The sequence below is a fragment of the Aythya marila genome, assembly GCF_965140915.1.
Source record: "Aythya marila genome assembly, chromosome: 5".
Classification (NCBI taxonomy): domain Eukaryota; kingdom Metazoa; phylum Chordata; class Aves; order Anseriformes; family Anatidae; genus Aythya; species Aythya marila.
Window position 1 is genome coordinate 19,853,124 of NC_139046.1, and position 24,481 is coordinate 19,877,604.

The window sequence follows — 24,481 nt, forward strand, 5'->3', positions numbered from 1 at the left end:
GAGGAGCCTGCTGATGGGCAGGGAGCAGCCTGCGGGCTGCCAGCACGCCACCATCGTGCTGCTGGTGGTGGAAGCAGCACCGCCGAGCGCCCAGCGCTGTCACACGGCTGCAGAACGTCCCCGGCCGATGGCACCCGCGTGGCTCACAAATCGCACAGCAGGCCCCGCGGCCCTGCCCCAGGCACCCCACGGGTGCCGCAGCGGGTGCTGCTCCTGGCCCCGTTCTCGCCTCCCGTCTCCTCTGCCCTTTGTCTGGGGCTTTGTTGCTATTTCGGTGCTTCCTCCGTTGTTGCGGCGTGGCCCCTTTGTTCTGGGCTGCCGGAGCCGCTCGGCTCGGTAAACAGCTGAAGGATGTGGCGGGGGGCAAATTTTCCACTGCGGCAGGTCGGAGCCCCAGGCAGCGTCGGGGAGCTTGGCTTCCCCGTGAAGGAGCAGGCGGTGAGGGAGGGCATTTGGGGTGCCTGGGGCCCCCACGGCGATCGCTGGGGGCTGCCTGTGGGCTGGGCTGGCCACGGTGGGTAGCACATCCCCAAAAAGGTGGCCCAGGATGGGGAGGACCGAGGGCTGGGGACCCGGCCTCGCTGCGGGGCTGCTGAGCAGCCGTCCCCATGGCCCAAGGACACGGTGACAAGCTGGGAAAAGCCTTTAATGGAAGCACGTAGCCTGGCACAGCCTGCACCGAGCGTCCCCCCGCGAGCCCCTGCGCCTCTGCCCATGCCCCAGCACGGAGGAGGCGGCTGGAGCAGTCCCAAGGAGATGTAAGCAGCGTGGTCGTGAGTCCCCCGCAGCACCCGCAGCCCCCTGCCCACCGCCCAGTGCTGCCCGTCCCCGTCCTCAGCAGCCAGAGCCCTGGATGTCATCGTAGTCGCTGCTCTCCGAGGAGTTGGGGTCCTGGGGGCAGGACGGAGCCGGCCAGCCTGCGGGGATGGAGCCCGTCAGGCAGAGCGGGGCCGTGGGGGGAGGCTGGGGGCAGGAGCCCTGCCAGCACAGGGTGCTCACCGTGGTGTGGGGACGGGTACCCTGGCGGGTCGGTGCCCTGCACGTTCTCGTACCACTCCCCCGAGGAGGTGCTGGAGCTGTCTGCGGGGTCGGCGGCTGCTGGGGGCACCGGTACCTGGGGCTGGGCGAGCACTGGGTCGGGCAGGCAGGGCACAGCTGGGGGCACTGGGGGAGGCAGGGGCACACACTGGCACCTCCCGTCCCTGTTGCCACCCCCACAGCACCCATGTGGCCTTTCCCAGGACCGTCCCCATCCTTGATCCCATCCTTGGGGTCTCCCCATCCCCGTTCCCATCCCTGAGGGGGGTCTCCCCATCCCCATTCCCACCCCGGGGGCTGTCCCCATCCCTGCTGCCATCCCTGTCCCCTTGCAGCCCGCTGCCCCTGCTCACCAGTGCATGGCTGTAGGGTGCAGCCAGGGGCTGCAGGTGCTGCCAGCTGGGGGGGGCTGTAGGCCGGGGGCTGCGGGCAGGGCCAGTCATGCAGGGGGGGCGCGCTCTCGTTGCAGTAGGGCTCCATGGAGGAGGAAGAGGAGGAGGAGGAGGAGGACAGGCTGTTTGCCCTGCCCCACGGCCGGGAACACAGCGTCGCCGCTGGCACTGCGGGGCACGGGCCATATGTCACCGGGGGGATCGGGGCCACACCGCTCAACCCCCCATGGGCAGGCAGACAGGCGGTGCTGTGGGGCAGAGGGACGAGGGGCTGGCACACCTTCTGCAGGGAACGGCTCCATCCCGTCCTGGGGGGGCACCAACGGGAGCAGCTGCTCGCCCGGCTGCTGCTCGCCCGGCTGCCGGCGCAGCGAGTCTGCGGGAGGGCAGGGGGGGGACCCGGTTAGCGGGGGGGGGACCCGGGGAGGCAGGGGGCTGCTGTGGCGGGGGCTCACTGTAGAAGGTGGAGAGGGCCACGGGCGGCTTGCTGCTGAAGTCGTAGTGTTCGTAGTCGGAGTCGGAGGAGTCAGAGCCCTTGGCAGCGGGAAGGGTCACGGGCGAGGGGGCTGCGGGGCGAGATGGGGCTGATGGGGGCCAACGGGGGTTAAGGGGGGATAACGGGGCAGGCGGCCCCCGGACCCACCTGGTTCCTTGGGGAGGCTGGGGGGCATCTCCCTGTAGTTCTTGCAGATCCCAGAGGGCGCGTCGGGGCCCTGGGTGCTGTTGCTCACCAGGACCGGCCCAGGGGGGCACACGGTGAGGGCTGCGGGGACGGAGGGGGTGCTTGGGATGCAGCTGGAGGGCATCGGCCCTCTGCAGCCTCCGCAGCCTTGGGGCTGCTCCTTACCACTCCTCTTCCTCAGCCTCAGCAGCGCGGTGGTGAAGGCCAGCAGGGTGAGCAGGAGCAGCGCCGCCAGCACCAGGCAGGGGATGAAGAGGGGCGCGTGCAGGAGGGACTGCGTGCCCTCCACCACGGAGCCCCCCTCAGCTGGGGCAGAGAACGGACACAGGCTGTGATGCCCTCAAAGCCCTCCCACCCCCCAGCTCCCCCCCAGAACCGGGGGAGGCTGCAGCCCCATTAACACCCCTCCCCGACCCACGGTGTGGGGAACTCACTGCTGAGCACCGTGATGCCTCCCGGTGTCACCGTCACTGTCGGGGCTGGTGTCTGCAAGCCCTGGGAGCCTGCAGGAGAGGAGGGGAGAGGCTGCAGCCCCCCTGCTGGAGCGGTGAGCAGCAGGGACACCCCCCTGCAGCGCCAGGGGTCCCGTACCATTGCAGACCACGCCAGCTGCACGGGACTGATGGCAAGGCGCCGACTTGTTGTAGGTCCAGCGGCAGTGCGCCAGCGAGGGCTGCCAGCTCGAGCACACGTAGAGCATCTTGGTGGGCAGCGTGTGGGGGAAGGACGGCCGCTCCAGGGGCTCCCCGCAGCCCAGCGTGTGGCACAGCACGCCTGCCTCCACCTGGTACCAGGAGTTGTCGCACACCGTGCTCCACGTCCCACGGAAAAACACCTCCACGCGCCCCGCGCAGCCGTCACGGCCCCCGGCGAGCCGCCACTCCTGGTGCTCTGCAGGGAGGGGGCACGATGGGGGGCGTCTACCCAGGGGCTGCCCCCATCCCCCGGGGCGTGTGGCCGCGGCACGGCGCGGGGACCCACCGGAGCACACCACGCCGGCGTCCTCTTTGTGGTGGCAGTCGTGCTCGCCCGTGGCCGGGCACTCCCAGAGCCGCTGCTCGTGCCCGCCGCAGCTCACCTCGTCCCGCAGGATGGGCCCGCTCCCCCTGCCGAAGGAGGCGTCGCCGCGGGCGTGCAGGGCCCAGCCGCAGCCCAGCTGCCGGCACACCACCATGGCATCGGCCAGGTCCCAGTCGTCGTCGCACACCGTGCCCCAGACGCCCGCCTGCCGCAGCTCCACGCGGCCCTCACAGCGGCTCCGGCCGCCCGCCAGCCGCAGCGCCAGGGCAGCTGTCGGGATGGGGGAACGCTGCTGGCACCCCCAGGAGCCCCCACGTGCCGGGAGGCTGTGGAGGCAGCCACCAGCTCATGCTGGCACCGGTGTGGCCCGGTGGCTCTTACCCGTGCAGGTGACGCGAGCCGGCCCCGCGGCGCAGCAGCCTGGCTCGGTGGCCAGGCGCAGCCAGCACGGCTCCAGCTCCCAGCCGCTGCAGTTGGTCGCGGCCACGGGGCAGCTGTCGGTGCTGTCCCATTCCCCCGGCAGGCTCGGCAGCGTGGCGTCCTCCTCGGCGTCCCCGCAGTGCAGGCGGCGGCACAGCTCCTGGGAGGCTGCGGCGTGCCAGGAGCGCCGGCACACGGGCAGCCAGCGGCCGCCCTGCAGCACCTGCACCGTGCCCTCACAGCGCTCGCTGCCGCCAGCCAGGCGCAGCACGGCCTCGCCGGGGGGACCTGCGGACGGCACAGGTGGAGGGTGCCGGGGGGGCCCTGGTTCTGGCTGCCCCCCCTCCCCGGACACCCGCTCTCACCTGGTTCCACCGAAGCGTTCCCAGCCGCGCCGCTCTTTGCCCTGCTGGGGGTCCCCATTGGCTCCGCCGGGGCTGTGTGGAGGGGTTGGAGTTTTGGGGATGAGCTCTGGGAGCCCCCGGCCCTGTCCTCCCACCCCGTGTCCTCGTCCCAGCCGTGTCCCAGCTGGGCAGGAGGCGGCCAGGGCGATGCAGTTGAAAGACCACCTGGCCTCGACGTGCCCCTGTGTCCCCCACCGACGTCCCCAAATTGACCCTCAAAGCCACCGGGCTGCCCGCGCCCCGTGTGGGGACACCGGGAGAGGGTGCGGGGGTGCACACCCCGGCCCCCCAGCGTGTGCTGGGGAAGGATGCACAAAATGGCACCTAGAGGCTGCCACAAAATGGGGCCCGGGGAGGCCCGTGCAGGAATGGCTCTCGCCTTCCTAAAACCCAACCTCTGCGGCTACGCGTCAGCCGCCCGCTGCAGGGGGACGCGACCCAGGGGAGAGCCCCCAGCACGGCCCCCGCTGCCCGGCCAGGCCCGGCCGGGGCAGTCGGCGCTGCCTGGACGCTGCCACCGGGGTGGCTGCAGGGAGAAGGCTGTGAGGGCAAAGCTGCAGCGTGCACGGCGCTGTGCACATGCTGCTGGCAAAACCTCTCCCACCTCCGCCGGCAGCAACGGGCTGCAAGCCTGCAGCCTCAGGCCTCGCTCCTCAGCTCAGGAAGGGGAGCAGCTATTGCAGAGATGGTTTCTTACAAAAAACAAGGGCACTTTTTTTTTTTTTTTCGCAGCGCATCAGCCTGCGGTGGTGGTGAAGCCCGCTTTCGCCTTCGCTCAGCGATGCTCCACAGGAAGCAACACGCTCCATTCCCATGACCTGCGAAACAACAGCCTTGTGCAAAAAGCAGCTTTCCCTGCGAGCTGCTGCCCCACGGGGGACCCCAGCCCGCAGCCCCCGGACGTGGCATTGAGGGTCGGCCACAGATCGAGCAGCAGCAGGGCTGGCGGCTGCTCCTGGCAGCCATTTCAGGGCTGAAACCTCCCTGAGCCCTACAGGAGCTCAAAACCTGCTCCAAAGGCGGTGGTCGGTGGTGGGATAGGGCAGCATAGGGCAGCCTTTTGGCTCGTGCCAATGGCGAAGCATTTCACCTACCTGACAGCAGTGGGGGGACTCAACAGGGGCCCTGGGGGTCCCCGTGGCAGGGCAGAGCAGGGGAAGCATCCTCAAGCCAAGCAGCTGAGGGGTGAGACCCGCCACTGCCACCTTGGGGGCTGCCGAGGTGCGCAGGCACCCCTAAAGTCGCTGGAGAAATATTTTGGGGAGCAGCGCAGCAGCCACGCAGCCCCTTGCCAGAGCGGGTCGGGGTCCTGCCCATGCCAGCCTCTGCTCAGGGGCAGCGGGGACAGGACGGCCCAGGGAGCACCTTTGGGGTTCCCGAGCTCAACAGCCCCCAAGCAGAGATGTGGCGAGGCGAGGCGAGCCTCGGACCCTGCCGCCCACCTCGCGGAGGGCGAGGAGGCCACGTCTGCAGAGCACCCTCACTCCACGCCGCACCCGAAGCGGTGCCGGTGACACCCCCGGCACGCAGAGGAGGCTGAGGGGGGGAGGCCGGGGACGGCGCCATACCTGGTCTGGGAGCCGCGGCACAGAGAGCCGCCACGAGCAGGCACAGCACCTCCATCCTCACCGGCTGCCGGGCAGCCCCATGGCGCTGCCCCCTTCCCGCTGCCGGGGCCGTGACCCCTGTGCCGCCGCCGCTCGGCTCGCACCGTGCCCGGCCGAGGTGTGCAGGAAGCCAGCCCGGCACCCCGGGGCTGGGTGTGGGGGTGGCTCCATCCTGCCACAGCAAACCGCCGCACGCCCCGGGGGGAAGCGGCACCCCGGGGGCGGACGACGGAGGTGGCCCTCGCTCGGGGACCTCGCCACGTGCTCGCAGGGTCCCCGCCGTGCCTCGGGAGATGCCCAGGGCGCTGCGGGACCGCACAGTGCCGCACCGCGTCGCGCTCGGGACCCCCGGGGTGAGGGTGTCGTGGGAGCCACTTTGCACAGATCCCAACCTCCCCACGGTCCAGGGAGCTGGGATGGGCAGCACGGGGTGAGAGGGGTCCCCCCAGGCTCTGGGAGCACCCTGGGGTGAAAGAGCTCCGTGCGGGGCTCCCTCCTCCTCCACCGTTTTCTGTGGGTGCTGGCGAGGCCGTGGGCAGGCACCCACGGGGGTCGGAGCTTCACCCCCATACCCGCAGCCCCTCACCCCCCATCTGAGCCCCTGGGCTTGGGAGGAGAGGAGCCGGAGGAGGTGAAGGGCCCCGTGGCTGTCCTCACGGCCCCGCTGTGCCTGGGGGAGCCACCACGCACCCCCAGCCCCCGCCCGCTCCAGCAACACCACGGCACGGGCACGGCTCGGCTTTTTTAAATATTTTATTTTTGTAACAACGTCAGAATTAAAAATCTTCCATAAATAACAGGCCCCCGCAGCGGCCCCATCCCACAGCAGTATGGATACAAAACGGACGTGTGGCCAGGGAGTGGGGGGGGTGGGAGAGGGGGGCGCGGGGCGCTCCCCGGGTCGGACCACAGGACTCATCATCAGCACTATGAACACAACGTCGCAATGAGACCCACAGCAAGGGGGGGGCCGCAGCCTCCCCGCGCCCTCCGGCACCACGGCGGGGCCGGGGTGAGGAGACCCCCACCCCCCCCAAGGAGGGATGCTGCGGGGTGGGCGGCTGCCACCCCAACAGCCTTGGGGCCAGGCCCTCCGGTGTCCCTGCTCAGGCCACCAGGAGGGATGGGGACAGGGAGGAGGCTGGTCCCGTAGGGCAGAGCCAGCTCGGGGAGGGGGGGTGGGCTGGGGCTGCCCCCGGGGTCAGGAGCTGCCCCGGATCCTCTCCATGTAGCTCCTGAGCTCCTCGGGGTCCCGCAGCCCCATGTCCTCGCACACCCAGCGGATGTCGTCCTCGCTGGCCACGAGGATGGACTGCACGTTGGGGGCGGGCTGGGGGGGCTCCTCGGGGGCCCGGGGGGGCGCGAAGGTGACAAACTCCACACGCTTCCGCCGGCCGCCCCCCGGCGCAGCCCCTTCCTTGCGGGACGGGGGGGTGCCGGCCGGCGGCGGGGCTGCGGGGGGAGACCCCGCGGTGGGCACCTGGGGGTCCCCGCAGCAGCAGCGCCCGGCCTCGGTGCCCAGCTGGGGGGGCGGCGGGGCAGGGGGCTCCGGCTGCTGGCGGTCCAGCTGCCGGCTCAGCTCCTCCTGGTCGGTGCCCAGCCAGACCCAGTTGTGGGGCTGGGGGGCCGAGGGGGCGGCCCCGGCGTCGGGGGGCTCCTTCTGCTGGTAGCGCAGCACGAAGAAGATGCAGTTGACGAGGAAGATGAAGATGGCCAGGCAGAAGACGCCCAGCAGGACGTACATGCCGATCTCCAGGTCGGTCACCCGCGCCGGGGCCTTCACCATCTCCTCTTCCTCCTCCTCCTCCTCCTCCTCCCTGCCCGCACGCCCGCGGCCTGCCTCCCCCTGCTCCTCCTCCTCCTCCGAGGAAGACCCCAGCCCCTGCAGCTTGGTGGAGGCCGGGCCCACGCCGCCGGGGTTCCTCCTGCGGGGCTCACCGCCCGCCGTCACCGCCTCCCCCGACATGGCCCCCTCGGCCCGCGGGAAGGGCGCGGGGGGCCGGGGGCTGCCGGGGGGGGTCCCGCGCCGGGCAGCCCCCACCTCCAGCCAGGCAGAGCCGGTGGCCAGGGCGGCCGCCCGGTGCCGGCCGCGGCGGCAGGCATCCGGGGGGTGCAGGCTGAGCTGCAGCAGGGCCCCCCGCCCCGGCCCCTCCGCCAGCACCCTCGGGCGCCAGGAGGGGGCCCCGGGCAAGCCCCCCGCCACGGTGACCACGGCAGGGTCCTGCGAGGCCACGGCCAGCGCCACGTCCTGCCAGCCGTACAGCTCCAGCGGGGCCAGCGTGCCGTCGGAGAAGGACAGCCAGACGGACAGCGTCGCCTCCTGCCAGGACGCCGGGGATGGCAGCGGGGCTCCGGGCACCGCCAGCACCCCCACGCCTCCCCGCTGCACCCCCCTCACCTGCTTGGGGGTCCGCAGCGAGCCCATGGCCTGGCAGGTGGCCGTGACCACGCCGGGGTGGCCCGGCTCCGTCCGCAGCGCCAGCGCCAGCCCCGCCACCAGCTGGGCACGCAGCTCGGTCACCGTCACCTTCTCCTCCGACACCACCAGCGTCTGCTCGCCCAGGATGGAGTCCGAGACGGGGGAGCGGACCTGGGGGCACGGGGGGCACCTCGTCAGGCCCCTCCCCAGCCCCAGCACCGCCACCCCTCCAGCCCCACGCTGCCCCGAACGGTGCGCCCTGTGCCTACCTCCACGGAGGTGACGCCGGGCTCCCGGCCGACCACCACGGTGTCCCCCTCCAGCGACGCCACACGGGGGTCCTGCACACGTGCCCGGCCAGCCACCAGGTGGGTGACATCCAGGAGCCACTCGGGGCCGGGCAGGTAGGAGAGGTGACGGCCACCATCCCGTGGGTGCGCCACGAAGTGTGCCAGGAACCGCACCGACGTGCGCTGGTACTGGGGCCGGCAGCCCCGCGCCCGCCGCTCAGCCTCCTCCCCGGGCTCATCCGCCTCCCCGTCAGCACTGGGGACAAAGGGACAAGGGACATGTCCAGCACCAGCCCCACGGGGCTCTGCGGGGCAGGGGGCTGCAGCAGGAGGACGTGGCATGAGTGCCGTGGGGCTTGGCACCTCCTCCTGCTCCCAGCTCCCTCCGGGCCCACGCCATGGCGGTGGCCGGTGACAGCGGGTTGGCGGTGGGACCTTCTCACCTCTCGGTGGCACCGGGCAGGCGCCAGCCCCGCACCTGCTCCAGGGTGGTGTCGCCGAGCTGGATGCGGAGCGGCAGCAGCGGGGCCCAGACGGTGAAGAGCAGCGAGGCGTGCAGGCGGCGCGACCAGAAGTCCACCCGCGCCCCCCGCGCCCCCCGGCTCTCCTTGCCCCCCACGAACACCGCGTCGCAGCTGTCTGCCACCTGCGGAGGGAACACACGGAGGGGCAGGGGGCTGCCAGCCCCCTGGGGGGTAGTGCCAGGGGAGCCGGGACCCCGCTCACCTGCAGCACCTGCTTGTCGGCCGACTCGCAGCCCAGCGGCTCGGTCACCTCGGCCACGCCACCCCCTGCCTCCACCGTCACCAGCGTCACCGGCACCGCGCGGGGGACGCCGGTCAGCGGGGCCGTGTTCAGCAGCTCCAGCTCCTGCGGGCAGAGCGGGGCTGAGAGCGCCGCGCAAGGCAGGGATGGGACGGGGAGGGACACGGGCACCGGGGGGGCACCCACCTGCACCAAGGGGACGAGGGCGCGCACGTCCCGCTCCGACACCTGCACCTCCCACACCAGCTTGTCCTTCTGCGCCTCGGGGTCCTGGCCGGGGTACTCCACCTGCCAGGTGAGGGGCCGCGCCGGCGCCAGCCCCCCCGTCCCGTTCTCCACGGCCAGGTCCAGGTGCAGGAACTCGACCGCCTCCGACGCCCTGCGAAGTCGTGGCCCTGGCTGGGAGCTACTGAGGTGGGGCCACCCACCACCCCAACTGGGATCTACTGGGACCTACTGGGATGGAGCTGTCCTGCAACCTACAATTTGAATGGGGGCTATCCCACAGCTCCAGCCCCCCTGTTGGGCCATACTGGTATAGGAGCAGCGCTACGCACGGGTCCCCATGCCCCAGCTGGGCCATACTGGGCTACACTGGGTGCCACGCAGAAGCCCCCCCAGCACTGCTGCCCCTACCTCCAGTCCCTGTGGGCGTCCCCGCTCCGCCGGCACGTCACCACGGCCGTCCAGTGCTTGGGGCCGCGGGTGCGCTCCAGCTGGACGGCCCAGGCAGGGTCCCCGGGTCGGGCCGCCACCACCAGCAGCCCCTTCTTGGCCTTGATCCTGGGGGGACAAGGCGTGGGGGGGCCACGGGACGCGTCACGCCGTGTCCCCCCTGACCCCTGCCTCCCAGTCCCGATCCCACACGCGGGGTCTCACCGCAGCGTCAGCTGCTGGGCGGTGAAGTTGTGCCGCAGGGCGAGGGTGGCGGCGAAGCGCTGCCCGGGGCGCAGCGTGGCGTCGGGGACGCGCAGCAGCACCCGCTCATCCAGCCGCACCTCCTGCCGCCGTGCCGGCGCCGCCACGCGCAGCTCCAGCGGCCCCAGGTACCGCGGGGCCTCCCGTGGCCCCCCGTCCGGACCCCCACGGCCCCCGGCGCGGCCGCACGCCCCCGGCCCCAAAACGCCGTAGTGCAGCTCGGCCGGCTCCAGGGGGGCACGGGGGGCAGGGGCCGCCGGGGAGAACCAGCGGGGGGGGATCTCCAGCTCCACCACGCAGACGCCCAGAGGAGCCTGGGGGGGGGATAAGCAGGCTCAGAGGAAAGGGGGGGAGCCGAAGGGGGGTCCCGCAGCCCCCTCCCCACCCCAGCCCCGGTGGGCAGCACCAACCTGCAGGCGGCAGGCGCCCCGCGCCACCCGGCCACGGTGGTGGGCATGGAGGGTGACGCAGGGCAAGTCCCGCTCCCCGGGGGGCTCCCGCTGCCCCGGCAGCCAGTCGGGGCCACGCAGGTGGAAGAGGACGCGGGCAACGGGCTCGTCCGGGGACACGGCGCTCTCCAGGGACACGGCACGGACAGCCCAGCCCTCCTTCTCCGGGGGGCTCTCGGCGGGCACCTCCTGGAACAGACGGCGATGCTGGCGGGGTCCCGACAGCCCCGGGGGCTGCAGGGGGCTGGGAGGGGGGCTCGGGCATTACCTGCCGGGTGCTGAAGGGTGTGTAGGACGCCCGGAGCAGCGGCTGGGCGCTGGAGCCGTGCGGCAGCAGCAGGAAGGTCTCGGTGCGGGCGCGCAGGGAGGTGTTGGCGGCCAGGTCCCCGTCCGCCCGCTGCAGCCGGTAGTGCTCGGGCACCGCCAGCACCTCCAGCTCCGCCGGCAGGAACACGGGCTCCGGGGGGGCCCAGTCGCCGCTCGCTGCGGGGACGGGGACGGCTGTCACCGGCCTCGGGGACGGGGGGACGTGGGGAGCGCAGCCCCTACCCCTGCGCTCCGCTCTGGGGCCGGTGCCGCCCCCCCGGGGGTGCCCCGAGGTGGGGACCCACGGGCGCTGGTGCCGGAGCCCCCCCGGGGCTGGGGGAGCGCCGCGGGGTCCCGCAGGGTGGGATCCGGGCTCGGGGCAGCGGGATCCCGGGGGTCGCACGGCGCCGGTGCCGGCTGGATCCCGGGGAACGCGGTGAGAAGGGGCGGGGGGCGCCGCGCCGGGGAAGCCCCGCTGGGTGCCGGTGCGGCGCCGGGAGCGGATTCCCGGCGGCTCCCGGGAGAGCCGGGGGGGGAGATGCCGGGGGGCGCGGATCACGGGATGCCGGTGCCGGTACCGGTGGCCGGTGCCCGGTGCCCGGTGCCGGTGCCCGGTGCCGTTGCGCTCACCTGATGCCCCGAGCAGGGCGGCAGCCAGCAGCGCCAGGCGGGCCCCCGGGGCCGGGGCCATGGCCGGTACCGGGGCCGGTACCGGGGCCGGGAGGGCTCCGCGGCGCGTCCGTGCGAACGGCGCCGCCGCTGCCGTCCCTCCGCCTCCGCGCCCAGACAATGGGGCCGGGGCGGGACCGGCACCGGCGCCGCCTCGCCCCGCCGGGTCCTAAACTCCCTGCACCGGGGCCCCGCCGGGGTGCGCAGCGCCGGGAGCACCGGGACCCCCGGCGGGAGGGGGCGCTGGGGGGGCCGGGAGGGGTGGGGGGCACTGGGGGGGACTGGGAGGGACTGGAGGCGCTGCAGGGACTGAGGGGACTGGGAGAATTGGGGGCACTGGGGGGTACTGGGCACACTAGGTGGAATGGGAAGGGCTGAGGGGACTGGGGGCACTGGAGGGACTGGGGGCACTGGGAGGGACTGGGAGGGATGGGGGACACTGGGGGGACTGGGCACGCTGGAAGAGAAGGGGGCACTGGAAAGACTGGGGACACTGGGAGGGACTGGAGGCACTGGAGGGACTGAAGGTACTGAGGGCACTGGGAGAACTGGGGGCACTGGAAGAACTGGGGACACTGGTGACACTGAGTGGAATGGAAGGGCTGAGGGGATTGGAAGCACTGAAGGAACTGGGGACACTGGGGGCACTGGGAGAGCTGGGGACACTGGGGGCAAGCAGGGGGGCCGAGGGGGCCCAGCGCAGGGACATGCAGAGGGCAGCGGGGCCAGCTCCTGGCACGGGCATCCCCCTGCTCCCCGCCTCAGCAAACACACGGGGACAGCGCGCGCTGCCCCAGCACCTCCCAGTCCCAGCCTGCCACCGTCCCCAGCGTCCTCTGTGTCCCCCCCAGGACCCAGGCACCCCGAGCACCCCGCAGCGCTCCCCCCTTCCCCACGGGGTGGGCCAGGCAGCACAAGGACACTGTGAAACTCTTTTATTTGGCACCGCACAGCAAAACCACTCAACAAGCAGCTGCAAAACCAAGCCGGCAGCGTGGGGCACGGCCGCTGTCCCACGGGGGGGGTGGCACCCATCTTTGGGGTCCCCTTCTCACCCCACAGCCACCTCCGGAGGCGGATGGATGGACGGACAGGCTGCCCCCTCTGCTCCTTGGTGGGCAAAAGGGGCTGGGGGCTGCCGGCGTGCCCCCCGGGGGACAAAGCAGCGTGGGCTCGGTGAAGGCACTGAGGGGGGGGCACGGCGAGCGGCTCCCCAGCTTTGGGGGGCAGCGGGACGGGGGCTGCCGGGACGGCGCCTGCCCCACGGAGTCACCGACCACACGCGGGGTGGCGGAAGGGGCGAGTGGGGTTGGGGGGGCGCACGCAGCGGGGGGTCCCACACGTGGGTGGGGTGGGAGGGGGGCAGCGCAGCCCCCCCCACACTGCTCCCCCTCACTCCTCCTGCCGGTTCTGGGCCCCCCCCCACCTGTGCCAGCGGCACAGCTCCTCCACCTTCCACTCCAGGCTGCGGACGGCGGCTTCCAGCCGCGCTTCGGGGCCGGGGGGCTGCTCCCCGCCGCCCCCCAGCAGCAGGTAGAGCCCCCAGAGCCCCAGCAGCATCGCCGCCTGCGCCGTGGGGCTGCTGCCCTCGGCGGCCGCCACGCGGAGGAAGGCTCCCAGGAAGCAGCAGAGCTTCAGGCAGCGCAGCGCCGGCCGCAGCGGGGCCAGCAGCAGCCCCAGCAGCCGCGGCAGCAGCCGGGCCCCCGCCAGCGCCGCCAGCCCCCACAGCAGCACCCGCTGCACCTCGCCGGGGGCCAGCGCCGCCCCGCGCACCAGCCCGGCCCCTGGAAGGGGGGAAAACAACGGGGTCGGCGGGGTGCTGGTGGCGTGCGGGGGTCGTTTGGGGGTGCCCCCCCCCCCCCCCCCCAGCCCAGACTCACCGCCCAGGCCGCAGGCGCTCAGGATGTCCCCCGCGATGGTGCTGAGCACGGCCAGGGCGGCCGAGATGGCGGAGGAGACGAGCCACAGCACGGCGGCCAGGCCCTGCGGGGGGGGAAACAGGGTGCTTGGGGTCTTGGGGGGGGCGACACCCCCTCCGCGTCCCCGTAACCCCCCAACAAAGGGGTGTGGGGCTCACCTCCGCCAGCAGCCGCAGCGGCTCGGGGCCCAGCCAGCCCTCCAGCGTGGCCCAGGCGGCGTGGCCCAGGCGCCACAGCGGGTCGGTGCTGGGGGCTGGGGGGCTCCCAAAGCTCTCCGGGCCCCCCCCCGCCGCCGCCGCCCCCAGCGAGGGGGCCCAGGGCAGCGGCAGCAGCGCGGCCCCCAGCAGGGCCCGGCTCCCCCCGGTGTCGCCCCCCATCCCCAGCGCTGCCTCCGGCCCCGGGGCTCTGCGGGGAGCAGCACCGTGGGGGGGGGCAGCAGGGGCAGCAGGGGCTGTGCCCCCCCCCCCCCGTACCGCCCCCCGTGCCCACCACGTGTCCCCGCTCCCCCCCAGGACCCCCCCCTGTGCCTGGTGTGACCCCCCCCCACCCCTCTGCCAGACCCCCAGCACCCCAATATAACCCCCCCTTAACCCCCCCAAAACACCCCCCTATTACCCCCCGGTGTACACCCCCATTTATCCTCCCCACCCCCCAAAATACCCTTCAAGCGTCCCCATTACCCCCCAACACCCCCAAACACCCCGCTAACCCCCCAAATCCCCCTGTAAGCCCCCCAAATCCCCCCCTAACCCCCCAAGTCCCCCCCTGACTCCCCCCAATCCCCCCATAAACCCCCAAATCCCTCCCTAACCCTCCCAAATCCCCCATAACCCCCCCAATCCCCCCGAAACTCCCCCAAATCCTCCCAAATGCCCCCGTAACCCCCCCAAATCCCCTCTAACCCTCCCCAAATCCCCCCGTAACCCCCCCAAATCCTCCCAAATGCCCCCGTAACCCTCCCGAGTCTCCCATAACCCCCCTTCCCCCCCAAATGCCCCCGTAACCCCCCCAAATCCTCCCAAATGCCCCCGTAATCCCCCCAAATCCCCCCTACCCTCCCCCAATCTCCCCGTAACCCCCCCAAGTCCCCCATAACCCCCCCTGCCCCCCCCCAAATCCCTCTGTAACCCCCCCAATCCCTCCCTAACCCCCCCCACACCCCCCCTACACCCCCCCCAAATCCCCTCCTCCCGTTCCCCCCGCTCTCCCCTTCCCCCCCCGAGCCACCCCTTGCCCCCCCCTCCCCAATCAGCCCCCCCCGCCCCCCCCCAATCTCTCCGTGCCCCCCCCGCCCCGTGCCCCCCCCCGTACCCCGCCGCCGCACGGGGGCGCTGCGGGGGCGCGCGCTCAGCCCCCCGCCCCCCAGCCGCGGGGCACCATGGGAGTTGTAGTCCCGAGCACCTCCGCGGCCCCGCCCCCGCCGCGGGGCACGCCGGGAGCGCTTCCGTTTCCGGCGGCGGAGCCCGCGTGAGGCGGCGGGAGCGGTGGAGGGGCTCCGCGCGCCCCCCCCCCGACACACCGGGACCGGAAGCGGAAGCGGGAGGCGGAAGCGGAGCGGGGCGGCAGCGCGGGGCCCGCCATGGCCCTCATCTGCTCCAGTGAGCGCGGGGCGCACCGGGGGGGGGAGTTGGGCCCTGCCGGGACCGCGCTCGGTACCGGGGCCGGTGCCGGTGCCGCGCCGTGACCCGCGGCCTCCCCCCCAGTCTCCAACGAGGTCCCCGAGCACCCGTGCGTCTCGCCCGTCTCCAACCACGTCTACGAGCGGCGGCTGATCGAGAAGTACATCGCGGAGAACGGCACCGACCCGGTCAACAACCAGCCGCTGTCCGAGGAGCAGCTCATCGACATCAAGGGTAACGGCGGCCACCGGGGCTGAGCCCGGCCGCACGGGGGCTGCACCGGGACAAACCGCCCGGTGTGGGCACGGCGGGGGGGGCTGCGGGGCGGGGAGGAGGCGGCTGACCCCCCCCCTCCCCGTGCCGTCCCGTCGGCAGTCGCCCACCCGATCCGGCCCAAGCCGCCGTCTGCCACGAGCATCCCGGCCATCCTGAAGGCGCTGCAGGATGAGTGGGTGAGTGGCAGCCCGGGGATGGGAGCGGGGGCCGGTAACGGGGCTGAGCGTGCGTGTGTCTGAGCGTGCCCCGTCCCGGCAGGACGCCGTCATGCTGCACAGCTTCACCCTGCGCCAGCAGCTGCAGACCACGCGCCAGGAGCTGTCCCACGCGCTCTACCAGCACGACGCCGCCTGCCGCGTCATCGCTCGGCTCACCAAGGAGGTCACCGCCGCCAGAGAAGGTGACGGGGAAAGGAGGGCGGCCGTGAGCCTCGGGGAGACGGGGCAGGGCCTCACGGCGCTCCTCTGCCTCCGCAGCTCTGGCGACGCTGAAACCTCAGGCCGGCCTCATCGTGCCCCAGACCGTGCCGTCCTCCCAGCCCAACGTGGCGGTGAGTCCCCTCTGCCTCGCTCTGCGCTTTTCCCCGGTGTTCCCTTCCCACATATAACTAATTCTGTGCCTCACAGGGAGCTGGGGAGTCCATGGACCTGGGCGAGCTCGCCGGCATGACCCCCGAGATCATCCAGAAGGTGAGGCCCTGCCGCTTGTGCCGCTGCAGAGCTTGGTGGCTGTCCTCCAGCCTGCCCCTGCGCCTAGTTCTCCAGCCTAGGCTGCAGCCGCTGTCCTCTTGTTTTGCAGCTTCAAGACAAGGCCACGGTGCTGACCACGGAGCGTAAGAAGGTGAGCAGCCCCCTTCTGCTCCCGAGACGCTGCGGAAGCGAGGACGTGACGTGTCCTGAGGTGTTCATCCCTGCACCCTTTTCCTTTTGCAGAGAGGCAAGACGGTTCCGGAGGAGCTGGTGAAGCCGGAGGAGCTCAGCAAGTACCGGCAGGTCGCCTCGCACGTGGTGAGTGCTGCGATGTAGGATGGGCACTCAAAAACTCTGCTTGCTGCTGGGTACACGCTTGGCAACATCAAAAGGCGATGGGTCTGCTGCTGGGCAGAGCTAGCAGAGGGTCGTGGCTCTTCCCACGGGGATCTGTGCTGGGATGCACGTGGTACGGGCTCCTACAGCTGAATCAAAGCACCCTGGGCTCCCCCCAGGGCCCTCTCTGTTCCCTGTGGAGCATTTTCTTGCTCGCAGCACTAACCTGGCGTCCTTCTGCATCGTGCAGGGGCTGCACAGTGCCAGCATCCCGGGGATCCTGGCCTTGGACCTCTGTCCTTCCGACACCAACAAGATCCTCACTGGTAAGGGAGCCGCCTCCACGTCACGGGGAATCTGGTGGCAACAGAGAGCCCGCGGCTGCTTGGGAGCAGGGCTTTGTGCTTCTGGGGGCTGAGGGGGTCGCAAAGGGGCGTGAGGAATTCTCTCAGCTCACGGCAGAGCTTCCCAGGGCAGGGCTCTCTGGGAGCTGCAGGAAGATGTTGGACGCGGCTGGCCTCGCTGCATCTCTCCCAGCTCCCCGCTGTGTTTTCCAGGCGGGGCTGATAAAAACGTCATCGTCTTCGACAAGAGCTCAGAGCAGATCCTGGCGACACTCAAGGGCCACTCCAAGAAGGTCACCAGCGTAGTGTTCCACCCCTCGCAGGTGCGCTGCTGCCCCTTCTGGCCTCTTCCTTCGTGGCCAGACTTGCCCGGATCGGGCACCCCGTGTCTTTCTCTAGCCAGATCCCGCCTTTAGCAGCTTTCAGACAGAAGCCCGGCGGTGCTTTGGTGTTAACCTTCCTGCCTCGCCCCTCTTTAGGAGCTGGTGTTCTCGGCTTCTCCCGATGCTACCATCCGGATCTGGTCCGTGCCCAATGCCTCCTGCGTGCAGGTTGTGCGTGCCCATGAGGGCTCCGTGACCGGGCTGAGTCTGCACGCCACGGGTGACTACCTGCTCAGCTCTTCTGATGACCAGGTGAGGCCCGGACCTAGCTCAGAGCGTGCAGACCCCCCGTGCTGTCGCTGTGTGCTCAGCACCCTGTTCCTCCCTTCCAGTACTGGGCTTTCTCGGACATCCAGACCGGCCGTGTCCTCACCAAGGTGACAGACGAGAGCTCTGGCTGTGGTAAGGCTGAGTGTGCCCACCCGGGGGGGCTCCCGTGACCGTGCAGAGTGGTATTTTGTGGCCTCTCGGAGCATGGGAGAACTCGTCTGGGGGGCTGTTGGTGGAAGGGCTGTCCCAGGACAGAGCCTCCTCAGCCCTCCGCTGTTTCCCTGTGTCTCTGCAGCTCTCACCTGCGCCCAGTTCCACCCGGACGGGCTCATTTTTGGGACAGGGACGATGGACTCTCAGATCAAGATCTGGGATCTGAAGGTAGGGCTGGCCAGGGGCACGCAGGGGGTGGGGAGTCGGCGGCGTGGTGGGCTCGGTGCCCAGCAGCTGTGCTGTGCTGGAGCCCCGGCACAGGGGCAGCTCCTGCTGTTTTCTGTGCTCTGTGCCAGCTCGCTGGGCCATTTTAGCTCTGCAGCAGCCCGACTGTGCAATCTGCCGTGGGCTGAGCTACGTGGGCAGAGCGAGAGGTGCAGGGATCTGCTCTCCAGTGTCCCTGGGGCTTTCCTCATCCCTGCACGTGCAAATTCTCGCTGTCCCCTGGGGGCTGTTGTCCCCCTCCTGCCCAATCTGCTGCCCTGGGGAGGCCGGGGTGCCCGAGGCAGCGTCTCCCTGCCAGCAGCCCGTGTCTGACCCTCCTGTCCCCAGGAACGCACCAACGTGGCCAACTTCCCGGGGCACTCGGGCCCCATCACCAGCATCGCCTTCTCCGAGAACGGCTACTACCTGGCCACAGCTGCAGACGACTCCTCCGTCAAGCTCTGGGACCTGCGTAAGCTCAAGAACTTCAAGACGCTGCAGCTGGACAATAACTTCGAGGTGCGTGGCAGTCCCTTTTCCCCTCTGGCAGCCTGCTGGGCCGCTGCTGGCCACCCCAGCCCTGCTCACGCGCTCTGGGAAGCCCGAGGTGGAGGTGCCACGTGGGTGTTGGGGCAGAGGGGAGCAGCTGGAGCTCCCCGGGTGTGTCCTGAAGCCTTTTCCCCCCTCTCCTTCCCAGGTGAAGTCTCTCATCTTTGACCAGAGCGGCACCTACCTGGCGCTGGGCGGGACGGACGTCCAGATCTACATCTGCAAGCAGTGGACGGAAATCCTCCACTTCACCGGTGCGGGGCACGGGGCTGAGGGCGGGAGGGGAAGCGCCTGGGCCTGGCCTAACCCTAACCCCTCTGCTGCCTTCCCTCCGCAGAGCACAGCGGCCTCACCACAGGAGTGGCTTTCGGCCACCACGCCAAGTTCATCGCCTCCACGGGCATGGACCGGAGCCTCAAGTTCTACAGCCTGTAGCCCCGGGGCCGGGGCCGGCAGCTCCCGCTGCAGCGCTGGGGTTTGGGGTGGGGAGGGAGGGTTTCGGGGGGGTTGGGAGGGAGGGAGGGGGTTTCGTTACTCCTTTAGGCTCCCCATCTCTAGCTGGTGGAGAGGGGAAGTTAGTTGGATGTCGCCCTCCCTGTGCTTCATGGATTTGTTGTTTGGGTTTTCTCCTTTTCCAGTTTTGGTGTTTGTCTTTCAGGCTTTGGGTTCTCTGCCGTGGCTGTGAGCGATGCGCCCAGCGTGCGCGGGTGGGAGTTCGTGGGGGGCACGTGTGGAGGGAGGGAGGGAGGGAGGGAGGGAGGGAGGGAGGGGGACCCTGTGCAGGTTTTGTAAGCAGTTACTAGTTTCAGGATGGAAATAAAGAATTATTCACCTTAGCAGCGCTCAGCCTGCTGGGGAGGGGCGCGCTGCTGCCGGGGCGGGGGGCGAGCAGGGGCCTGGGGGTGCTCCCCTCCCTCCCCCCCCGGCTCTGTGCTGCTGGAGGGGCCGTGAGCAGGGGGCAGAGGCTGTGTGGCCACAGCAGCTCCAAGGCTTCAGCCTTTTTCTTTTGCGACGGAGCCCAGACAAAGCACTGCCAGCCTGCAGCCAGAGTTCTGCTCTTCTTTGGTTTATTTGGGGTTGAGGAGGAGGAAAAGGGCAGCCCGTGCCCCAGGGAAGCGGCAGCGCAGGGCTCAGCCTCTCCCCGCCGCAGGCCTCTTGGGGAAGACGACTCGGCCCTGGGAGGTGACCGTGCCCACGGCGTTCGCTGTCCCCTTGTCCCCCGCTGCCCGGCGGGCTCCTGGGGAGGGGACACCATGAGGGTTGGTGTGGGGGAGAGCCAGGGGCGGTCAGGCCCCTCCCCACACCAAGCCCAACTTACGGGAGGGCACGGCCAGCTGGCAGGAGGGCCGGCAGGGCTCGGGCTGCGCCAGGTGGCACACGGAGGCGCTGCACTGGATGTACACCTGCGAGCAGCAGGGACAGATCACAAATTGCTCCGTGTCCCGCAGAGCGAGGGGACCCCCACAGCACGGGGACCCCCACCCCTCACCTCTCCCTCCAGCACCGCCATGGAGGGGGTGTCCACGAAGGCGAAGGTGGAGACGACGAAGCGCTGGTAGTGGCTGGGGAAGGGCAGCTGCGGCGAGGCGGGGCCCACGGGCACCAGCTGCGTCCTGTAGTTGTCCCCAGCGAAGGGACACCTTGGGGAGGGGGCGTGGGGTCAGGACGGGCAAAACTCCCCCCGGCCACCCTCTCCCCACCTGCTCACCCGTCCACCAGGAGAGGCCACTGGGGCTCGGCCGCCGGGCCGGTGCTGGGGGCCGCCCAGCACTGGTGCAGCACCAGCACCAGGTTGGGGTCGGTCTTCTGCAGCAGCCGCACCTCCACGTAGATGGGGTCCCGCAGCACCTTCACCAGGGGGTACTCGCCCTCCGCGTGGTAGGCGCCGTAGCTCTCATCTGCGGAACCACACGATGCTGAGCGGGCTGCGGCCCACGGCGGGTGGGCAGGGGGGCAGCCAGGGGGGCTCTGCGGGGCCGCTCACCGGTGGCGATGCGCAGCTGCAGGCGCAGCGGGCCCGGCTGCGCCATGGGGGCGGCGGTGGGGGGCACGGCCACCTCCAGGCGCAGCGGCAGCAGCTCGCTGGCGTTGTAGATGCAGCGGGCGTGGAGGCTGCAGGGGGGGACCGTCGGGGTGAGCCGTGTGGTGTTGGGGGGGGTCCTGATGCCTCACACCCCCACCCCGTGTCCCCTTCCTTACATGTAGACGCTGTCCCGCGTGATGGAGCCGCGGGGACCCGGCTGCACATCGATGGTGGAGATGAGCTGGTTCTCGTAGATCAGCCGGTCCTCGATCACCTGGGGGGGACACGTGTGTGTGTGTGTGTGTGTGTGTGTGTGTCGGGCTCCCCTCGCCCACCTCCCGGCCCCAGAGCCCCGGGGGCTGCATCCCCAACCTGCACGGTGGTGCCGCACTGCGTGACGGGGAAGTGGAACATGACGAAGGCCTCGGTGGTCTGGGCGGGCTGGCAGCCGGGCTGGGTGCTGCTGGCCAGGCGCACGCTGTCCAGGTTGTAGGGCTGCACGGAGAGGCCCCGCGGCACCACCAGCACGAAGTGCCCCTCGGGCAGGCACTGCACGGTGGCTGCGGCACGCGGCGGCACCGGTTACAGGCAAGGCAGCGGCCGCGGGGCACCGGTAGGTGACGGGGAGACCCCCCCCGAGCCCCCTACCTGTGTTGCCGTAATAGCAGGGCGTTGCACGGTCCGTGTCATCGTAGCAGCACCCCGCCTGCAGGCAGGCATCGCGGCCCTGCGGGGCCATGCAGGACAAACGCCCTGCTGCCACCTGGCACTGCTCCCGCGTCAGCTGCATGCCTAAGAGGGCAGGGGGCTGGGAGGGGGCTCCCTCAGCAACCCCCTGCCCATCCTGAGCACCCCTCTGCCCTCCCCAAATATCTCCCTGCTCACCCTCAGCATCCTCTTGCCCACCCCAAACATCTCCTGTGCAAGCATCCCCTGCCCACCCTAGTGTCCTCCCACCCAAGCATCCCCCCTGCCCACCCTCAGCACCCCCCTGCTCTCCCAAGCCCCTCCAGCAATGCCCCCGCCCTGGCTACAGCCCCCTGCCCACCCCCTTGACCCACCTGCCCCTGCCGAGGGGTAGAAGAGAGCCGTGGGGCGCAGCAGACCGGGCTGGGGGTGAAGGCCAGGGTGGAGCAGCCCCGGCTGGGCTTGGGGCTGCAGCCCCGGGTGCACCAGCCCCGGCCGAGGCGCAAGGGCTGGGCGCAGGAGCCCCGGTCGGGGCTGGCCGTGCTGCAGCAGCCCTGCCTGGCTCTGGAGGCCGGGGCGGAGGAGGCCAGCGTGGGCGTGGGACTGAAGGCTGGGGAGAACAGAGCCCGCCTGGCTTTGGGGATGAAGCCCTGGGCGTGAAAAGCCGGCTTGCGTCTGAGCTCCGGCGTGCACCGAGCCAGGCTGCAGGCCGGGGGGCACCAGCCCAGGCTGGTGCTGGAGCTGGAGCCCCGGGCGAAGGAGACCCGGCTGGGTTTGAACCCCAGGGTGCACCAATCCGTTCTGGCTCTGGGACTGAAGCGCCGGGCGAAGGACACCAGTTTGGGTTTGCCCCCCGGGGTGCAGCAGCCCGTTCTGGTTTGGGGACTGAAGCCCTGGGCGAAGGAGACTGGTTTGGGTTTGCACCCCTGGATGCAGCAGCCCAGGCTGGTTTGGGGGCTGAAGCCCCGGGCGAAGGACACTGGTTTGGGTTTGCCCCCCGGGGTGCACCAATCCGTTCTGGCTTTGGGTTTGAAGCCCTGGTCGAAGGAGACCGGTTTGAGTTTGCCCCCCGGGGTGCACCAATCCATTCTGATTTGGAGACTGAAGCCCTGGGCGAAGGAGACTGGTTTGGGTTTGCCCCCCAGGGTGCACCAATCCGTTCTGGTTTTGGGACTGAAGCCCCGGGCGAAGGATTCCCGTCTGGGTTTGCCCCCCGGGGTGCACCAATCCGTTCTGGTTTGGGGACTGAAGCCCTGGACGAAGGAGACCCGTCTGGGTTTGCGCCCCCGGGTGCAGCAGCCCAGGCTGGTTCTGGAGCTGGAGCCCCGGGCGAAGGAGGCCTGGGCGGCTCTGCCCCCCGGTGTGCACCGCCCCGTGCTGGTTCTGGGGCTGCAGAGCCGGGCGAATGAAGCCTGGCTGGGGCTGGCTGAGGGGGCGAGCTGCTCCTGCCTGGTTCTGGGGCTGGAGCCCCGGGAGCCCGAGGCTGGGCTGGCGCTGCAGCCCCAGAGCTGGCTGCGTCTGCGCCACGGGGTGAACCTGGTCCCTGGGGGGCCGGGGGGGCAGCTGGGGGCCGGGGACAGCCAGGGCGGACTGGGATACGTGCTGCAGGAGGCCAGCCTGGGGGACGAGGACCTCAGCCTGGCTCTGGTGGACGCCGTTGCCCCGAACGGGCTCGAGCTGGCCACGCAGGCTCGTGGCAGCGACGGTCTCGTAGTTGGCCGGCTGCGGGCAGGTCATGTTCACCTCGTAGGAGGCGACCGCCACCCCGCTGAGCAGCGTTTCCTCCAGCTGCACCCTCAGAATATAGCGGTCATCCTGCGGGGGGGGCACAGGAGGGGCCGTCACGCCCCCCGTCCTGCCCCACCGGGCACCCCAGGGGCGGGACGCGGCCTCACCTTGACCAGCACGTGGCAGCCCTCGTAGCCAGAGGAGAAGACGAACGCGCCATCCACCCCGCTGTTGAGCCAGTGCAGGCAGATGGAGCAGTTGGCCACTTCAAAGCGGGTGCCAAACTCATCTGCGGGGGTGCCGAGGGGGGACGTCAGGTGGCCCTGCACCCACATCCCCTTGCTGGCCCCATCCTGGTGCACAGCACCGTGCCACGATGCTCCCCGGGGATGTGCAGGGAACCCCCCAAACCCCACAGAAGCCACGTGGCTCAGCCCGGCATCGGGGCGGCACCGGGGTCCCTGAGCTCCCCACTCACCCACGACCTTGAAGCGCACGGCGCGGCCCCGCGAGGCGTAGGCCAGCAGCTGCATGCCGTAGTCGCCGCAGTCGTAGCGGTACTGCAGGAGTGCCAGGGCAGAGCGCGGCCCCGCGGGCAGCAGCAGCAGCAGCGGCAGCAGCAAGGAGAGGCTCCAGCCCATGGCGGTGCTGAGAGCAGCGCGGGGCTCTCCGTGGGGCAGCGGCGGGGCCGTGCCTTTATATCCATGGGGCTGGGGGGCAATCAGATGACCGGCAGGGACAGGACGGTGCCTCCTGCCCCACACGGGGGACGAGCCCTTCCCGGGGTTCCCAGGCCAGCACGACCCCGCTGCCACAGCCCGCCGGGGCGATGGCAGGGCGGTGGGGGGAAGCGAAAGTTGTTCAAAGGAACGGCTTGTCCCGCGGCCCCGCGAACGGGGAACCGAGACTCGGTGGCGGCAGGATGCGAAGCTGGACCCAGAGCAGCGACCGAAGCGGCACCACGCGGGCACCGCTGGGCTCCTTCCTCCTCCCATGCCGCAGGGCGCGGGGTCTGGCACCAGGTGACGGTGACAGCGGTGGCATCAGGTGCCCTGCTGGCCATGGGACCAGGAGCACGTCAAGGTGGGGGCGTCTCCAAAGGGTCGGGGTTGGAAGGGATGCATAAAGACCACCCAGCCCCACAGTAGGAACCTCTTCCACCAGGTCGCGGTGCCCAAAGCTCCTGTGGCTCCCCCAGCTCCTGCGGCAGCACCGTGGGGTCCTTGGCACGCTCCTGGGGCACTGAGGGGAGCAGACACAGCCCCCCCATTGCAAAGCCCAAGGTGGGGTTGTGCCCTGATCCCCCGGGCTGCCGCTCGCCCTCGCCCTGCCCCGCTTGTGGTGCTGCGGGGGAACCGAAAGTCGTTGGAAGAGCACCGTGCCCCGCTGCTGCAGGGCTCAGGAGAACTGCTCCCGCAAATGGGGAATCGAGACTGCTGCTGCCAGCAGGGCACAGGGCCAGGGGTCCCCACCGGCCACCCCTCGGCTCTGCCCTCACCTCCCGTGGCTGCCCCTGTGCCTGCGTGGCACCGCTGGCCCTGCCGAACCTCATGGTGCTGGGGTGCCCGGGGCAGGACCCATGGCGTGACCAAGGGATGGACGGGGCACGAACACTGGGTTTTGCCCAGGCTGAGGGGCACGGGCAGGGCTGCTCGGCCCCGCAGTGCAGGGAAGGACCTCGCTCCCCTCGGGTCGCTGCTGACGGCAGCGTTTCGTGGGTTCCCTCTGCACGCTCCCCTCCCAGGCCCCCGTCCAAGTTTCCCTTCTGGGTCCTGCCCTTATTGGAACTTAAACTCCATCACCCCGACACCGCCACCAGCTTTGGGGTTACAGCCAGCTCCAGACCTGTCCCAGCCCTGCTC

The 24,481-nt window shown here is 70.9% G+C and overlaps 5 protein-coding genes across 6 annotated transcripts; 1 reads left to right on the forward strand and 4 right to left on the reverse strand.

Annotated features, from left to right (window-relative positions):
- Positions 1 to 657: 657 nt before the first annotated feature.
- On the reverse strand, positions 658 to 3,886 carry CD6 (CD6 molecule; the record flags this gene model as incomplete). Its single annotated transcript, XM_082762815.1, has 11 exons — positions 658 to 917; positions 1,000 to 1,164; positions 1,392 to 1,598; positions 1,711 to 1,806; positions 1,886 to 1,996; positions 2,074 to 2,193; positions 2,278 to 2,418; positions 2,547 to 2,615; positions 2,704 to 3,003; positions 3,094 to 3,402; positions 3,514 to 3,886. Coding segments are annotated over 11 exons (1,974 nt in total), but the record flags the coding sequence as incomplete, so codon positions are not given.
- A 2,414-nt stretch (positions 3,887 to 6,300) lies between these two features.
- TMEM132A (transmembrane protein 132A) lies at positions 6,301 to 11,459 on the reverse strand. Of its 2 annotated transcripts, none has more exons than XM_082760510.1 (11): positions 11,341 to 11,459; positions 10,673 to 10,887; positions 10,366 to 10,593; positions 9,917 to 10,269; positions 9,674 to 9,820; positions 9,224 to 9,416; positions 8,999 to 9,142; positions 8,716 to 8,879; positions 8,252 to 8,528; positions 7,962 to 8,153; positions 6,301 to 7,883 (listed from the first exon to the last, which is right to left on the reverse strand). In XM_082760510.1, exons 1-11 carry the CDS (start codon positions 11,399 to 11,401, stop codon positions 6,765 to 6,767), a joined length of 3,093 nt encoding a protein of 1,030 aa, XP_082616636.1. In that variant the 5' UTR covers positions 11,402 to 11,459; the 3' UTR covers positions 6,301 to 6,764. The 2 variants fall into 2 exon arrangements, with proteins under 2 accessions (XP_082616636.1, XP_082616635.1); XM_082760509.1 differs by having other exon boundaries at positions 8,716 to 8,918.
- An 846-nt stretch (positions 11,460 to 12,305) lies between these two features.
- On the reverse strand, positions 12,306 to 14,632 carry TMEM109 (transmembrane protein 109). The gene is made up of 4 exons (XM_082760804.1): positions 14,610 to 14,632; positions 13,457 to 13,703; positions 13,260 to 13,362; positions 12,306 to 13,163 (listed from the first exon to the last, which is right to left on the reverse strand). Exons 2-4 carry the CDS (start codon positions 13,673 to 13,675, stop codon positions 12,772 to 12,774), a joined length of 714 nt encoding a protein of 237 aa, XP_082616930.1. The 5' UTR covers positions 13,676 to 13,703; positions 14,610 to 14,632; the 3' UTR covers positions 12,306 to 12,771.
- Positions 14,633 to 14,736: 104 nt separating this feature from the next.
- On the forward strand, positions 14,737 to 18,662 carry PRPF19 (pre-mRNA processing factor 19). Its single transcript, XM_082760808.1, has 16 exons — positions 14,737 to 14,896; positions 15,002 to 15,151; positions 15,293 to 15,369; positions 15,452 to 15,593; positions 15,670 to 15,743; positions 15,820 to 15,882; positions 15,992 to 16,033; positions 16,126 to 16,200; positions 16,469 to 16,544; positions 16,776 to 16,885; positions 17,042 to 17,197; positions 17,278 to 17,347; positions 17,511 to 17,596; positions 17,981 to 18,151; positions 18,330 to 18,435; positions 18,519 to 18,662. The coding sequence occupies exons 1-16, from the start codon at positions 14,878 to 14,880 to the stop codon at positions 18,614 to 18,616; spliced, it is 1,515 nt and encodes a 504-aa protein (XP_082616934.1). The 5' UTR covers positions 14,737 to 14,877; the 3' UTR covers positions 18,617 to 18,662.
- Positions 18,663 to 19,248: 586 nt separating this feature from the next.
- Positions 19,249 to 23,583, reverse strand: ZP1 (zona pellucida glycoprotein 1). The gene is made up of 11 exons (XM_082761902.1): positions 23,098 to 23,583; positions 22,787 to 22,908; positions 21,266 to 22,706; positions 20,853 to 20,996; positions 20,577 to 20,764; positions 20,381 to 20,478; positions 20,166 to 20,293; positions 19,890 to 20,079; positions 19,671 to 19,821; positions 19,500 to 19,584; positions 19,249 to 19,418 (listed from the first exon to the last, which is right to left on the reverse strand). The coding sequence occupies exons 1-11, from the start codon at positions 23,258 to 23,260 to the stop codon at positions 19,312 to 19,314; spliced, it is 2,817 nt and encodes a 938-aa protein (XP_082618028.1). The 5' UTR covers positions 23,261 to 23,583; the 3' UTR covers positions 19,249 to 19,311.
- Positions 23,584 to 24,481: the final 898 nt, after the last annotated feature.

What these genes read in the sequence shown, in the direction of transcription:
- ZP1 (XM_082761902.1), bottom strand. Translation starts at nt 23,260, where the DNA reads ATGGGCTGGAGCCTCTCCTTGCTGCTGCCGCTGCTGCTGCTGCTGCCC. An exon ending in AGTGCGGCACCACCGTGCAG is followed by an intron (nt 20,479 to 20,576) that starts GTTGGGGATGCA and finishes TGTCCCCCCCAG; the next exon opens with GTGATCGAGGACCGGCTGAT. An exon ending in GCAGCTGCGCATCGCCACCG is followed by an intron (nt 20,080 to 20,165) that starts GTGAGCGGCCCC and finishes GTGGTTCCGCAG; the next exon opens with ATGAGAGCTACGGCGCCTAC.
- PRPF19 (XM_082760808.1), top strand. An exon ending in AGGCGCTGCAGGATGAGTGG is followed by an intron (nt 15,370 to 15,451) that starts GTGAGTGGCAGC and finishes CCGTCCCGGCAG; the next exon opens with GACGCCGTCATGCTGCACAG. An exon ending in GGTCACCGCCGCCAGAGAAG is followed by an intron (nt 15,594 to 15,669) that starts GTGACGGGGAAA and finishes CTGCCTCCGCAG; the next exon opens with CTCTGGCGACGCTGAAACCT.
- TMEM132A (XM_082760509.1), bottom strand. Translation starts at nt 11,401, where the DNA reads ATGGCCCCGGCCCCGGGGGCCCGCCTGGCGCTGCTGGCTGCCGCCCTG. An exon ending in GCCCAGCAGCTGACGCTGCG is followed by an intron (nt 9,821 to 9,916) that starts GTGAGACCCCGC and finishes TTGTCCCCCCAG; the next exon opens with GATCAAGGCCAAGAAGGGGC. An exon ending in CCGGCGTCACCTCCGTGGAG is followed by an intron (nt 8,154 to 8,251) that starts GTAGGCACAGGG and finishes CCGTGCCCCCAG; the next exon opens with GTCCGCTCCCCCGTCTCGGA.
- TMEM109 (XM_082760804.1), bottom strand. Translation starts at nt 13,675, where the DNA reads ATGGGGGGCGACACCGGGGGGAGCCGGGCCCTGCTGGGGGCCGCGCTG. An exon ending in CGCTGCGGCTGCTGGCGGAG is followed by an intron (nt 13,363 to 13,456) that starts GTGAGCCCCACA and finishes CCCCCCCCGCAG; the next exon opens with GGCCTGGCCGCCGTGCTGTG. An exon ending in GAGCGCCTGCGGCCTGGGCG is followed by an intron (nt 13,164 to 13,259) that starts GTGAGTCTGGGC and finishes CCCCCCTTCCAG; the next exon opens with GGGCCGGGCTGGTGCGCGGG.